Source organism: Dipodomys merriami, unplaced genomic scaffold, assembly GCF_024711535.1.
Source record: "Dipodomys merriami isolate MVZ:Mamm:240054 unplaced genomic scaffold, mDipMer1.0.p SCAF_403, whole genome shotgun sequence".
NCBI classification, from domain to species: domain Eukaryota; kingdom Metazoa; phylum Chordata; class Mammalia; order Rodentia; family Heteromyidae; genus Dipodomys; species Dipodomys merriami.
This window is the reverse complement of record NW_027205638.1, coordinates 391,862-407,711: the sequence shown is the minus strand read 5'-3', so window position 1 is coordinate 407,711 and position 15,850 is coordinate 391,862. Positions and strand designations below refer to the sequence as shown.

Below are 15,850 nucleotides of genomic sequence, written 5' to 3'. Positions count from 1 at the left end.
TCATGAGAGTTTTCAGTTTTTTTGTTGTTGTTGTTTGTGGAGTTTGAACTCAGGGCCTGGTTGCTGTACCCACCAGAACTCCTATTCCTCAGGGCAAGTGGTCTACCACTTTAAATCACAGTAGGTTGCTAATTGGAGATAAAAGCCCTGCTCTGGCTGGCTTTGAACCTCAACATCAGATATCAAGCCTTTTGAGTAGCTAGTATTACAGTGTGAGCCACTTGAGCCTGGCCTAAAAAAACCGAAATGGAGGCATGGCTCAAGTGGTAGCATCAGCCTTATCTTGAATACAAAAGGAAGAACTCACTCACAGAGGCTGAGTTCCAGCCACAGTATCAGCATGTGTACTCATGCGTGCAGGTGCATACATACACACACACACATAGTAGTTTAAGAGTGCTTAAAAAAAACCAACAATGAAGCTGGGTGCTGGTGGCTCATGCCTGTAATCCTAGCTACTCAGGAGGCTGAGATCTGAGGATCATAGTTCAAAGCCAACCCAGGCAGGAAAGTCTGTGAGACTCCTATCTCCAATAAACCACTCAAAAAACTCAAAGTGGCACTGTGGCTCAGGTGGTAGAGTGCTAGCCTTAAGCTGAAGAGCTTAGGGACAGAGCCCAGGCCCAAGCCCCATAACCAACAAAACATAACAAAACAAAACCCAACAATGACAAATTATAGGTGAGTTGTGAGAGAACAAGTAAGGTAAATCTGGAGGCAAATGAAGCTGACATCTGTGATGGTTAAATCTTGAGGATGAACTTAATTGAGATCGATTGGTTTAGATGCATCCAGCTGATGAGTAAAGCAGCCTTTGTGTGTGTGGGGGGGGGGGTTGGGCTGGATATCAGATTAACTGAATCTCTCCTGCATATAGGTCGCACCATTCCATAGGCAGGCTTGCCATATGAAATTAAAGTAGGGTGGGGGAGAGAATACTGCAATGCAGGCAGGCATTCTCTTTCCCACTCTTACCCCTTCCCCTAACTCCCTGGCTACCATGAGTTGTTCTGCTTTGCCAAGATTGCCTCTGACATGAAGCAAAAGAAATCCTTTTTCCCTTAGGTTATTTCTGTCAAGTATTTTGTCGCAGCAACAACAAACTATATTACTAACACAAAACCCTATCTTTTCTACTTTTGTCTCTTACTTTTTCGCTAGTCTTGGGGCTTGAACTCAGAGCCTGAGCACTGTCCATGAGCCTCTTTGTGTTCAATGAAAGCTAGTGCTTTGGGGCTGGGAAGGTTGTTCAGTGGTACAGCACTTGCCTTGCATGCATGAGGCCCTGGGTTCGATTCCTCAGCACCACATAAGCAAAAAAGAAAAAAGCCAGAAGTGGCGCTGGGACCCAAGTGGTAGAGTGCTAGCCTTGAGCTGAAGAGCTGAGGGACAGCGCCCAGGCCCCAGGACCAGACCCCACACACACAAAAAAAGGCTAGTACTTTACCAATTGAGCCACAGTTCCACTTCCAGTCTTTTCTGAGTAGTTTGAGATAAAAATCTTGGCAGTCACTCGTGGCTCACGCCTGTAAATCTAGCTACTCAGGAGGCTGAGATCTGAGGAACAAGGTTCAAAGCCAGCCCAGGTAGGAAAGTCCTTGAGACTCTTATCTCCAATAAGCCACTAGAAAACCGGAAGTGGCACTGTGGCTCAAGTGGTAAAGCGCTCAGCCTTGAGCTGAAGAGTGCAGGGACAGCGCCCAAGTCCAGAGTTCAAGCCCCATGACTGACAACAACAACAACAACAAAATCTTAGACTTTCCTGTACTGGCTGGTTTGAACTATCATCTTCAGATGTTAGCCCCCTGAGTAACTAGGATTACTGGCTCCACCCACTGATACCTGGCCAACTTCCACCTCTACCTCTACCTCTTCCTCTTGGTTCTTCTTCCTCTACCCTCACCTCCCTCCTCCTTCCCACCATGCTAAAAATGTACAGAATACCACTGAATGAGACACTCAGCCCAAGGTTGCCATCTTCACTCAAATGAACTATACAGCTGACTTTAATGGGTGAACTTGGTAATAAATTATCCTAGTCTTACAGACCTGGCCACTGGAACACAGAACAAATGATTGGCCAGAGACAAGATCATAAAACTTGAATCTTGGCCATACAAACATCTCAATCCAAATTCAATAGTGAACATGAGACTCGAACCCAGGCACTCTCCTCACCAGACAGGGCCATGTTCTTAATCACACCTGTGGGTGTTGATTCCTTGGTACAGGAATATGATGGGATGACAAAGGCCACACACAAATGGAGTATTATTTGAGGGTGAGCTTTGCTAAAAGATAAAAGTCCCAGCTCTGGCATTTACTAACTCATGACATCATAGACAAGTCATTTTAATTTTTTTGCCTCTGTTTCTACATCTGTAAAATGGAGATAATCCGAGCCCCTTCCCTCATAGAAGAGCAGGTCTCCAGCAAGGTGCAGGGGCTCCTGCCTGTAATCCTAACTACTCAGGAGGCTGAGATCAGAGGATTGAAGATAAAGGCTAATGAGCAGCAAAGTCTGTGAGACTCTCATCTCTAATTAATCACCAGAAAACCAAAAGTAGTGCAGTGGATCTAAGTGGTAGAGAACTAGCCTTAAGCAGAACAACTCAGGGTCAGTGCCCAGCCTGATAACCAAAAACATCAAAAAAAAAAAAAAAAAAAAAAGAGCAGGCCGGGAGCTGGTGGCTCATGCCTGTAATCCTAGCTACTCAGGAGGCTGAGATCTGAGGATCATGGTTCAAAGCCAGCCCGGGCAGGAAAGTTCATGAGACTCTTATCTCCAATAAACCACAAGAAAACCGGAAGTGGTACTGTGGCTCAAGCGGGTAGAGCGCTCGCCTTGAGCTAAAGATCACAAGGACAGCACCCAAGCCCAGAGTTCAAGCCCCACGACTGACAAAAAAAAAAAAAATGAGAGAGAGCAGGTTCCACTCATGAGTTTAAGATAGTATATTAAGTTCAAAGCCAGCCATGGCAGCTAAATCTGAGAGATTAATCTCCAATTAACCTGTAAAAAGCCAGAAGTATAAGTGTGGCTCAAGTAATAGACCACCAGTTCCAAGCAACCACCCACTGCCTTTGTTCCAACTTGGCACAGGCCCAGCACAAATGGTCCAACAACAGATATTTGGTGGTGAGAAACTGAATGAGTGAACTTTACACCTCCTGCCAACCCTTCTTGTCCAGCCCCTCTCTGGCTGCAATGTTAATTATTCTCTCATTGTGTGAAAATAAGTATAGCATAAAACATGCTATACAAACCAAGTAGAAGTACACACTTCAGTGGCTTTAAGTACAGTCACATTTCAAGCAACCTCACTGATACCAACTTCTAGAACTTTCTCAGTATCCCAAACTGAAATTGGGTACCTATTAATTAGCAGCACCCATCCATGCCTTTTCCCATCCTCTGGAAACCCACCATTCTACTTCCTGAGGTTGAGATGAGAGGATTGCAGTTCAAAGCCAGCCTGGGCAGGCAAGTCTGACACTCTTACCTCCAATTAACAAGAAAAAAAATCAAAAACATAAAACAGAAATAGAGATGGGGCTCATCTGGTAGAGCACCAATTGTGAGGGGAAAAAAAACAATAAAAAATATGAGGTGGGGCTGGGGATTTAGCTCTTGGAGAAGCCTGTCCTGATAAGTACAAGGTCCTGAGTTCCATCCCCACCTCTGACGTGATAACAACAATAACAACAACAAGTGGTACACAAACTATTTATGCCCAGAGGCAAGCTTTATGATAAAAGATAATCACTACCTCATCCTTCTTTACAAATACGAGCTGGGACCTGCTGGCTCATACCTGTAATCCTTGCTGCTGCTACTCAGGATGCTGGGGATCACAGTTCAAAGCCAGCCTGGGCACAAAACTCCATGAAATGCTATCTTCAGTAAATTACTCAGAAAAAGCTGGAAATAGAGCTGTGGCTCAGTGGTAGCCTTGAGAAAAAGACTCTCATGGATATTTCCCTAGTTCCTGAGTTCAACCCCAGCATCAACAACAACAAAATAGAATCTGAGGTCCTGTGTTTAGGCAACTACACAAGCACGTACAGACACACAGACACAGACACACAGCATAGTGCCAGCCCCAACCTGACCAACTAAATCCAAGTCTCTGGGGCTGCCTCCAGGTGGTTTTTGCATTTTAGCCAGCTAAGCCAGGTGCTGGTGGCCCACATCTGTTATCCTAGCTATTCAGGAGAGGCCGAGATCTGAAAATCATGGGTCAAACCAGTCTGGGCAGGAAAGTTCATGAGACTCTTACCTCCAATGAGCCACCTAAAAACCTATAATTAGAGCTGTAGCTCAAGTGGTAGCACTGAGCAAAAAAGCTCAGTTTATAGTACCCAGGCCATGATTTCAAGCCACAGCTGGCACTATAAAGTACATAAAGACCCACCAGTTAGTAAGCAAAAGAGCACAACTGCATTCACTCCAACACCAGTCTCTCCATGGCTCATATAGGTGGAAAAGAGAGTGCGTTTATTTGTGCCAGTGCTGGAGCTTGAAGTCTGGCTCTGTGTGCTCTCTCATAACCTTTTCTCTCTAGGCTGATGCTCTACCACTTTAGCCGCAGCTCACTTCCAAGGAAATGAAAGTTAAATTAAAAGGCTGTACATGCCCAATAATTAGATAGCCTTGGGCACAAGTCCAGGAAGGCCAATGGTAATCTAGCTCATGGTAGGGATCTTAAACAAGTTCAAGCCCCACAGAACCCTAGTTTCCTTATAGGTTTCTGGAATGAGAGTCCTACTAGCACCTAGAATTGCCAGCCATAGCACAGAGTAACTTTGTGTTTCAGTTTTGTTTTATTTTGGGGACTGGTCCTAGGGCTTAAACTCAGGGCCTGGATCCTGTCCCTGAGCTTCTGTGCTCCTATCACTTGAGCCATAGATCCACTTTGTGGCTTTTTGGTAGTTAATAGGAGAGCAAAGTTTCAGACTTTTCTGCCAAGGCTGTTTTTGAATCATGAGCTTAGTTCTCAGCCTCCTGAGTAGCTAGGATTACAGGCATGAGCGACTGGTGCCCAGCTAACTAACTATATTCCTTTATTAACTAGCACTCTGGTAATCCATAAGGCCAGGGCCCACTGAGAAACCTTGGAGCTAGGCTCATACCTAGGACCCATCACCCTGAAGTGGGGGTGAGCTTCTCTAGAGGCTCCTGAACCTCCCCTGCTGCCAGCTCCATTCCTCCAGAATAAGGCCAGACCTGCTAATCATCCCTGCTGAGGAGAGCGTAACCCTGCCTGCAGGCCCTGGGCTAGTGTTAGCAGCTCTGGAGCTTAACCCTGCCTGCAGGCCCTGGGCTAGTGTTAGCAGCTTTGGTTACCAGCTTTCCTTCAGTTCCCATATGAAGTTGGGAAAGAGGAGAGGTCTCAAAGAGAGATCCAGGCTAGGTTATCTGTGGCTCACCTCCTTTCCCCACTCCATTGCACATGCTACAGAGGCTCCCTCCATTCCCAGTTCCATTGTGGTTGTTAGGAAGCAACAGTTTCATTTAAGTCTTTGTCTTTCTGACTCTGACACATGTATGAAATGCAGAGGGTCCGGCATATGCAAAATACAGAAGACACACAACTCACACAATTCAAACACTGACAAGGGCAATTAACTGCTACAGGACATACTTCTAGCTGCCAAGTTAACCTCAAGGTATTAACTAGAGCATTTGCTAATCTCCACTGATTAGCCCTGTGGCAAAGAGCCCTCTGTACTCAACACACCAGAATGGCCAGAGATCAGCCACAGACTGAGGAGAAAGGAAAAGCATCAACCTCAAAAATTCAGTGGTAGAGCGCTTGTCTTGCATGCATGAGGCCTTGGGTTCCATTCCTCAGCACCACATAAGCAAAAAGAAAAAAGCCAGAAGTGGTGCTGTGGCTCATGTGGTAGAGTGCTAGCCTTGAGCTGAAGAGCTGAGGGACAGCACCCAGGCCCAGAGTTCAGGCCCCACGACAGGACCCCCCCCCCCAACAAAAAAAAAATCAGCCTCTTCCTTTGAGTCCAGCCAACAGTCAGTCAAGTCAGATCCTGATACACAAATTACCCACTTCTTATGGGACCAGGAAAAATCCCATAAGCAAATCTGAAATGCCCCACTATAGGAAGCAATTTAAGTATCCATAGACTTGCTAGGAGATAAGGGAGTTGGAATGATGTGAGGGAGCAGTCAAAGCCAATGGTTCACACATGCCATCCTAGCTACTCAGAAGGCTGAAATATGAGAATCCTTGTTCTAAGCCAGTGAAATCTGTACGACTTATCTCCAATGAACCACCAAAAAGCCAGAAGTGGAGCTGTGGATCAGGCGGCAGAGCACGGGCCATGAGTGAAAAACACTAAAGGACAGCACCCAGGCCCTGAGTTCAAGTCCCAGGATCTGAACACACACACACACACACACACACAGAAAAATGCAAATTTAGCCTAATGCATGTACACAGGTACAGGTATATGATTAAGTTTCAAAAAGGCAATAACAAAAATGATCACAGTTTGAAATGCAAAAAATACCAAGTCCCATCAATTCAGAGGAGAGGAGGAACGCATGTGGCATTCTACCCTCAAGGAATTGTGCTTTGGGACATTTTGGGAATCCCTCCACCAGGACACTTCCATACTCCTGGAGAGTTAAAGGTGGCAAGTTCCTCAGGAACCAGAAACTCACCTTTCGCCCTATCCAAGGCACCTGAAGCTCCAAGAGGATCTCTGCACTCACTCCCCAAGGAATCCACAGGATCTGAAAAAAAAATAGGAATGGGGAAAGCCAAATAGGGAGAGGGGAGCAGGGAGGCCCAGGGGCCCCTGTGCAAATGGTAAAATGAAAAAGGGACTGACCTGAGCAGAAACAACAGGATCGGGTGAGGTGGGGGGGGGATGAGGGAGGAGAGCAGAGATGAGGGAACCAGTCCTACAGAAGGCATGATACCCTGGGATACAGGGTTCTCTCCAGAAAGAGAACATTGGATGAGGTCAGGGGACGAGAGAGGGCAACAGAAAGGAGGACTGACTGTAAAGCATGGAAATTTGAAATAAGAGTCCCAGACTGGGGCACCAATGGCCCTGGGTTCTAATTCTGACTCAATTGAGTGCACACATTTTCATCCTTGGAGCCTCAATTTGCCCCATCTGGGGGAAAAAGTGGGAAAAAGTGCAGACTTTTCCCATGCTACCTCTGAGGACTCCGACAGGAGGAGAAGGAGCAAGAAGGGGCAGCAGAAAAGTATTTGGAGAAGGGGGGGTGCAGCATTCCATGCCATACCGGACCGAGGCACTCACCTGCCCGCAGCTAGAACCAGCACTTTTTCTGAACCTCCACGGGTGCCACCAAGCTGCCTCTCACGGTCCAAAGGCCACGGCCCCACATTGGGCAGGAAGACCAGGGCCACCAGTACCACCACCTGAAAAAGCCCCTTCAGTCCCGGCAGCCCTGCTCCGCACTAGCTGTGTTGTGAGCTATCCCTGAAGCCACATAATGGAATATGAAATACTGGAGTCTTTATTACACAGTTAACAGGCTACAGGCCGCCCGTTGTTACAAAGGCCCACAGCCCCCCAAATACACATAACCCAGCTAGCAAACATGCTAAAGAGGAAAGAAATAAAACCAATACCAACAAGGCAATTCAGCTTCCATGGAGATCTGAATTACCATGGCATGATGACCAGAGATGAGACAGGACCCAGCACTCGACTAGGGAGACACACGTGGCAAGACTTAAGCTGGTCCGGGCCTAAAAAGATCGGAGCACGGGCAGATCCACCGGAAATTCGCAGTCCCAGGCACTAGACTGACAGGTTCAATAACCTATCAGCCAAGTGCTCACCCCAGGGATCCGGACACGCCGACCACCTGGCCTAAAAAGATCTGAACACGGGCAGATCCACCGGAAATTCCCAGTCCCAGGCATTGGACTGACAGGTTCAATAACCTATCAGCCAAGTGCCCACCCCTGCCTCCAGGGATCCGGGCACGCCTCTCATCTGGGAGGCTGGTTTTCCTCCCCCAGCATGAAGATTAGATGCCAGACTCTACAATCACCATGTGGCCAATATGGACAGTCAGACCTGACCGTGTGCCCACGTGGTGGCAGCAGCAACAACTAACCAAACCCAAGACAGCAATGGCGCTGTCCCCACTCTGACTCTATAGCATTTCCACCGCTGCCTGACTAGCAAGTTGGGCCATACCACTGAGTCACAGCTGCAGGGTAAGTTGGCGCCGCCAATGCAAGTGTTGGGCACTGTGAAGCCACCACAGACCCATGATTCCCCATTCTACACTTGCTAGCAAATGCTTGTATCACTCGCCTTCACCTTCGCGTGGAGATTCAAGTCTATCTGGGTGCCAACTGTGGGTCCAACATTAGAGGTCCTGTTATACCGAAATTCGGGGACCCCCAGAAGACCACCAGAGACCACGATCAATGCAAGCAACAAAGAGCCGGTTTATTGCAAGCTCGAGCTTGGTCCTCCGCGCACATGGTAACTGGTGACGCTAAGAGGCCCTGAGCCTCAGGGCAGTTTTTATAGTATTGAACCAACAACTTTAAGGAACTTTTACATAAGAAATTACATGATTGGTTAACATTTACATTTAAAGCAAGCTAAACTGGGCAAATAATGATTGGTTGACCTTTACAGAAAAAATGTCCTTGGTCCATAGCTTGACCGAAAAAGGTTACTTCACACCCGGACCAACAGAATGCATGGCATGCCTTGCCCCGGGCACTGAAGAATGGGTTGGTTAACAACTCTTAGTCCTAGGTGGCTGGGGGGCAACACCACTTGGGGGCTAACACCTGCCTTAAGCAAATGCCATCTATGGCTCCAAGAATTGTGCATGGCTTTCTGTCATAAATTCCTAGCATTGGGGCTAAAGTGGATCACGAGTCAAGTCGCAGAACTGAGATGGAGTGTTAAACAAAAATGGAGTTGCTTAGGTTTCTTAAAACATTATAATTCTTCCCAAGGGCTTTACTGCCTCAGCCTCCAGGAGGGGCGTTGCAGCTGTGGGGATAATTCTGAGGACTTTGCCCCCTTGGTCAGGGCTGTAAACCCTTTGAAGTCTTTTACTAAGCAACTCTAGGCTCCCAGGCTGACATTCCACTACTAAGTAACTAAAACCAGTCACAGTTAAAATCATACAAAAACCATACAATCATCCAGTACAAAGCAATTCATACAGAAGCAAAAATGGCTGTTAGGTGCTGTCATTATATATATATATATATATATATATATATATATATATGATTTTTTGCGTTCTTCAGTCCCTCTTCTGAAGCTGCGACCATGCATCCTGCTCCTCGGTAGCTCCCTCACCCACTGGGCAGTGAGAAAGAGGCGGAGTTGGGTTGTTGGGAGCTAATTGGTGCTCGCTGGGCATTGGTGCTCCTGGTGCATTTTGGTGCAGTTGGAGTGCACTCCAGTCTGATCCCTGCCTCCTCTGCTGCTGCTAATGGTCACTGGAATCGAGTTCCTTGGGCTTTGGAGATAATGCTGGAGTCGCACCTTTGCTCAGCCCCCGGGGTCTGGGGCTCCCCTGAAGGCTTGGGTCACCTTGGTTCCAGTGCACATTCCTGGGGATGACACACAAGAGTTAATGAAATGGGGGGGGAAGTAGTAGCTCATGCCTGTATGCCTAGCTACTCGGGAGGTCGCGATCTGAGGATCAATTTCTGAAGCCAGTCTGGCAGGAAGTCCATGAAAGTGTTATTTCCAATAAAGACTCAGAAAAAGCCAAAAGCAGGTCAGGGCTGTGGCTCAAGTGGTAGAGCACTAGCCTTAAGCACAATGAGGGTCAGGAGCAGGACCCAGGCCCTGGGGTCAACCCACAGGGCTGGCCAATAAAAGTAATCAAACTTCTGCTGTCTTTTCTGCCCTTCCTCATCAGCCTAGGGCTGGCTTTGTGTGCTCTGCTCTGCCACAGTGCTGTTGCACCCAGAAAGCTTGCTCTTTCTCACCCGCACTGACCGACTCATTCTCCATTCGAAGTTGAATTTTTTTTGCGCAAGGCTGATATTCTACTGTTGAGTCCCACTTCTACTTCTGACTTTTTGGTATAATTGGGTTAAGAGCCCCAGAGATTTTTCTGCCTAACCTGGCTTCAAGCCTCCATCCTCAGTTCTCAGCCCACTGAGAAGCTAGTATTATAAATGTGACCCATGGGTACCCAGCAAATTTGACTTTTATTTATTTATTTTTACTATTGTTTAACTATGCATGTGGAGACAAATTGTCGTTTTTTATATCTGGTTTATTTCACTTACAATATATACATTCATTCATGTAGCATGGGTCCGAATGCCATTCCTTTTTAAGATTGAATAGTATTTCATTGGATGCATAGATCACATTTTGTTTATTCATCCATGGACATTTGGGTTGCTCCTACCTTTCCACTACTGTGAATGATGCAATGACTAATATTATAGTTCTTTTATATTGGGCACACTGCTGTAACAGAGTAGCCAGAGGAGCAGCTAGAACCCCAGGTGAACTGTGGGGACTCACCAGTACTTTTCCTTCACATTAACAATCCACAAGAATCTGAAAGACCCCCGACTTCGGGTGTCCCCCATATCAGGACCTCCCTGCCCCAAGCACCAGTCAGACGACACCAGATGCAAAAGGCAAGAGGGTTTTATTTGGGCATGCCCAGGTTCCCAGGTGCACGTGACCTCGAGATCCGCAAGGTTCGGGTCAGTGGCTGGGAACCCCGAGCAGTCCCGGGGATGGTCCTTTTATGGGACCCCTCTGTCCGTTACAGGAGTGCCCGCGCTTTTTCAGCCAGTAAATTTAAAGTATTACAACCTGGTCTGCACGCAGGCAGCCAATCCTTTTAAAACAAATCATGTGTTTTGGCCAATCACTGTTCGAGGGGGTCCCTCTGTGTACATGCCCCGAGTTGTGTGTCTCCCGCCCTTGGTATGAGGAAGTGACCTTTGTCAGCGCCTGTCCTTCGCTCACACCAGGGGGCTGACTGCGGGGTGGGATTAGTTAGTAGGGTGTGGGCTTGTTGATTAACTGGTGAGGTTAGTTATCAAAGGGGGAGTGTGGGGTAATAGAAAAGCAAAGCATGTTACAGAAGCCAGAAATAGCTTGGTTAGATACAAAACTCTGTTCCCCTACAAAGAGGCTCAGGGCCTGGTTGGTTGGGGAGGGGGTCTTTCAAATCCTTACAGCCTGCAAGGTCCATATGATATGACCGATTTACACCTTTTGCTTTTCTCCTAGTTAGGCTGATCTTGCTGTTTTCCTAACTAAATAAATACCCAAAAAGTTAACAAATCAGGCAGGGCCTTTGCAAACTTCTAGAAATTTCTTCTCTAAACCTTTGTGTGGACCTGGATACTTGAAGGCTTCTGCTTATAACCCTAGCTACTCAGTAGGCTGAGATCTGAGGATACTTGTTAAAAGCCAGACTGGGCAGACAAAGCTGACAGACTCCTATCTCCAATAAACTAGCAAAACACCTCAAAGTGGAGGTTTGGCTCAAGTGGTAGAGGATCTGCCTTGCACGAAAAGCTAAGCAAGGGCATGAGACCTGGAGTTCAAGCCCCCTGGCATGCATACACACACACACACACACACACACACACACACACACACACACACACACACACACACACACACACACACAAATAAACCTTTGTGTAGTTCTCTCCATTTTCTCAGGAACAGGAGCAGAAGTTCTACCTCAGCAACCCCTTCCCTTGCCTGCTGACCTAAAATATTCATTTTCTCACTAGTTCTTTGATTTCTCCACAGAGCAGGTCTCAGTTTGGGCCTCCCTCGAGAGGATGTGAGCTCCTAGGTCACAATCTATTCTATACCATCCTTATCTCTAGCAGCACCTGCTACTGTTTATTGAGAATAAACTAGAGCTCTTTCTGGACAGAAGAATTTGCAGAAAAGGTCCCCCTCTTCCCTGAGCCAAGCAGCCTAAGTAAAGCTGAGACCTGAAGATTTTAGCTCATATACTTCTCCACCTTGGGAAAGTAAACTGAGGACCTTCCCCAGCTAGGTACATTGTAGCTATTGTATTCAGTAATTACTGCTTGAAGGAAGTATAGCAGTCAAAGTCATAAAAGGAAGGAAATTATTTAGTCTCTCTCCCCTTCACCTCTCTTCAACTAGCTTCCTAGAGTACTCTGAAGGAAATTGGAGTTGAGGTGTGTTTTGTTTTCCTTTTATCTTCCCAGAGTCACTTTTTAATCAAAGTTGCAAACCAGGCCAGGCTTCCCCACAATACTTTAAGAACCCAGATTTAATCTCATGCCCTTTCATCACTTTTTTTTTTTTTTTTTGGTTCTGGTCATGGGGCCTGAACTCTGGGCCTGGGCTCTCTCCCTCAGCTCTTCAGCTCAAGGCTAGTGCTCTACCACTTGAAACAGAGCACCACTTCCGGCTTTTTTCTTTTTGTTTATGTGGTGCTGAGGAATCGAACCCAGGGCCTCATGCATGCAAGGCAAGCACTCTACCACCGAGCCACCTTCCCAGCCCCTTTCATCACTTTTGTAATATAGGATGCACCAAACAAGGGATTTTTATCCTCCTCCCAGAGACAAGACTACTTTCAGTGGAAAAACAGACCTGATCATTGACTGAAAGTAAATGAGAACTGATACTTTCAGACTGAGCCCTCCTATTGGGGCAGCCATGGGCATTAAATGAGATAATATATAGTAAAAGGTTGCCTGGCTGTGGTGGCTCACATATGTAATCCTATCTACTCAGGAAGCTGAAGTCTGAGGACTGGGGCTTGAACTCAGGGCCTGGGCCCTGTCCTTGAGCTTAAGGCTAGTGCTCTACCACTTGAGCCACAGCTTTTTAAAGTAGTGTATTGAAGATAAAAGTCTCATGGACTTTAGTGCCTGGGCTGGCTTTGAAACAGGATCCTCAAATCTCAGCCTCCTGAGTAGTTAGGATAACAGGTGTGAGCCACCAGCACTTGACTCACAATGACCCCTTTAAAGCCCTCTCACCTGCACTGTTGATCTTGCTATGGTTGCTTCACATATTTGTTTATTTACTTGGTTGTCACTGTGCTTCCTCAAATAGATGATTGGTTGTGACTTGGGTCAGCACCTTGTCAGCTTCTAGACTATTGTATTTGATGAATGGTAAATCTCTCCTCCCACTGTCCCCTTGCTACTTCTCTCTTTATTATTTTTGTGTGGTCCTGTGCCTTGAACTCAAGGTTTGGGTCCTGTCCTTGAGGTTTTATTGCTTATGCTAGCACTCAACCCCTTGAACCACAGCCTCCCCATTCAGTTTTCTTGGTGGGTAACTGGAGATAAGAGTCTCAGACAAGCCTATCCTGGTGGCTCCCACCTGTAATCCTAGCTACTCAGGAGGCAGAGATCTGAGAATCTGGGTTTAAAAGCCAGTAAAGGCAGGAAAGTTCAGGAGATTCTTATCTCCAGTCAATCACAGAAAGAGCCAGATGTGGCTATATGGCTCAAGTGATAGAGCGCAATCCTTAAGCAAAAGTTTAGGGACAGTGCCCACGCCTAGAGTTTAAGGCCCAAGACTGGCAAAAAATAAAAAGGAAAGCAAGCAAGCAAGAAAGAAACTCATAGACATTTCTGCCCAGATTTGCTTCGAATAGTGATCCTCAGATCTCTGCCCCGCAAGTAGCTAGGATTACGAGCATGAGCCACCAACATCCACGTCCCTTTTTATTTAAGTATTTATTTTAACAAACTGTGGTCTGTGTCTTCAACCTTCCTGGTGGGATACAAAATTTCCTACCAGGTGTCCTTACTTTGGCTTTTTTAGGGATCTTCAGTGTTGATGCTATTTATTCTGGGACCTCAAGCTGATGAAGCCAAAGCCTTAGCCAAGGGTTTTGAAAAAAGAATAGATTCACCTAGAAGTGCTGGTTTATGGGTCAGTATTTAAAACACATTTTATTGTGTGTGTATGTATGTGTGTGTGTGTGTGTGTGTGTGTGTGTGTGTGTGTGTGTGTGTGTGTGTGCGCATGCATGTGCGAGTACTCTGATACTAGGGCTTGCTCTCTTGCTTAGCTTTTCTGCTCAAGTCTGGTATTTACCACTTAAGCCACACTTCCATTTCTGACTTTTTTTTTTTTTTTTTTTTTTTTGGTTCGGGTTGTGGGGCCTGAACTCTGGGCCTGGGCGCTGTCCCTCAGCTCTTCAGCTCAAGGCTAGCACTCTACTGCTGGAGCCACAGCACCACTTCCGGCTTTTTTCTTTTTGCTTATGTGGTGCTGAGAAATCGAACCCAGGGCCTCAGGCATGCAAGGCAAGCGCTTTACCACTAAGCCATCTTCTCAGCCCCCATTTCTGACTTTTTAAAACTTAATTGTCGGTAAGAATCTCACAAGCTTTTTTGCCCAGGCTGACTACAAACCAAGGTCTTTAGATCTCAGCCTCTTTAAGTTGCTTGAATGGCAGGCAGGAACCAGTGCCTGGCTTGTTCTTAATATTCTTTTTTTTTTTTTTTTTTTTTTTTTGTCAGTCGTGGGTCTTGAACTCTGGGCCTGGTACTGTCCTTGCACTCTTCAGCTCAAGGCGAGTGCTCTACTGCTTGAACTACAGCGCCACTTCCATGTTTTTAATATTCTTTAACAAACTGATTCAAAGACTGGGTCTCCATTTTCCCATCTCATCATCACAAACCTTTAATCCCCATTCATTCTCTTCTCTATGAAGAAAGGATGATGATAATGGTGTGATTTCCAGGCTGGCACCAGACAGATCGGCTTAGCCAAAATCAAAGCCCAAAAATCATAAGTCTGAGACTTCTGGCAAAGATCCAGGAGAAAGGAGAAGGGATTGGAATGCAAGGGTTTAAGGACAATGTCTGTGAACTATGGAGGAAATGAAGGCTCAGAAGACGGAGGTGACCTCTCACAGTCCCAGTGGTGGCAGTGGAGTACAGGAGGAGCCTTAGTGCCCTGCACCCCAGGACTTGGCATGTCTGCAGTGAGTAGGCATTCATCTAATTCCTTGGAGGTCTCCAAGAGGGCAGTGGCATTATCAGAAGCCCCAAGATCACTCATACTGTGGCAGATGTAAGAGGTAGCAGGCTTAGATTCCATACTGTCTATCCCTGGCTTATTTCCTTATGTTTGCCCTAGTCATCATAATAGCATTGCAGTAGATTCCTAGGACCAGAGACTGAGTGATTCATTCAAAATAGGAGGGAGTGACAATCAACACCAATGATAGCAAGGGAGTGAAAAGCCAGGGCAGGAAGCTAGGGAGGTTGGCGGGACTGAAAAATGGACAAGAAGAGAGCTTTAGCCAGGTGCTCGTTACTCACACCTGTAATTCTCACTACTCAGGAGGCTGAGATCAGAGAATGATGGTTTAAAGTCAGCCTGGGAAGAAAAATCCAACAGACTCTTATGTCCAGTTACTCAAAAACAACAAAAACAACCTGGAAGTGAAGCTGTGTCTCAAGTGGTAGAGGGCTGTCTTGAGTGAAAAGTCAAGTGAGGTAGATGCTGGTGGTTCACACCTGTAATCTTAGCTACTCAGGAGGCTGAAATCTGAAGATCATGGTTCAAAGCCAACCTGAGCATGAAAGTTTGTGAGACTTCTTTTTTTGAGTTACTACAGGGGGTAGGAGGGAGTCAGTACCGAGGCTTGAACTCAGGACCTAGGTGTTCCTGAACTCTTTTGCTCAAGGCTAGCACTCTACCACTTGGAGCCATAGCAACACTTCTAGTTTTCGTTTGGTTAATTATAGATAAAAGTCTCATGGAATTTCCTGTTTGGGCTAGCTTTGAACCATGATCCTCATATCTTAGCTCCCTGAGTAGCTAGGATTACAGGCATGAGCTATGAGACACTCAT

General features: G+C 46.5%; 1 protein-coding gene across 1 annotated transcript in view; it reads right to left on the bottom strand.

Moving 5' to 3' along the window:
* The window catches only part of LOC138806655 (zinc finger protein 585A-like), a 166,546-nt gene extending 151,456 nt beyond the window's left edge, over window positions 1–15,090 (bottom strand). The window contains exons 1-2 of the mRNA XM_069992076.1: window positions 14,904–15,090; window positions 6,686–6,757 (exon numbers count right to left, since the gene is read on the bottom strand). Of these exons, the coding sequence (XP_069848177.1) occupies window positions 6,686–6,757; window positions 14,904–15,090 (259 nt within the window). The remainder of the gene's footprint in view (window positions 1–6,685; window positions 6,758–14,903) is intronic.
* Between the last annotated feature and the right edge of the window lie 760 nt (window positions 15,091–15,850).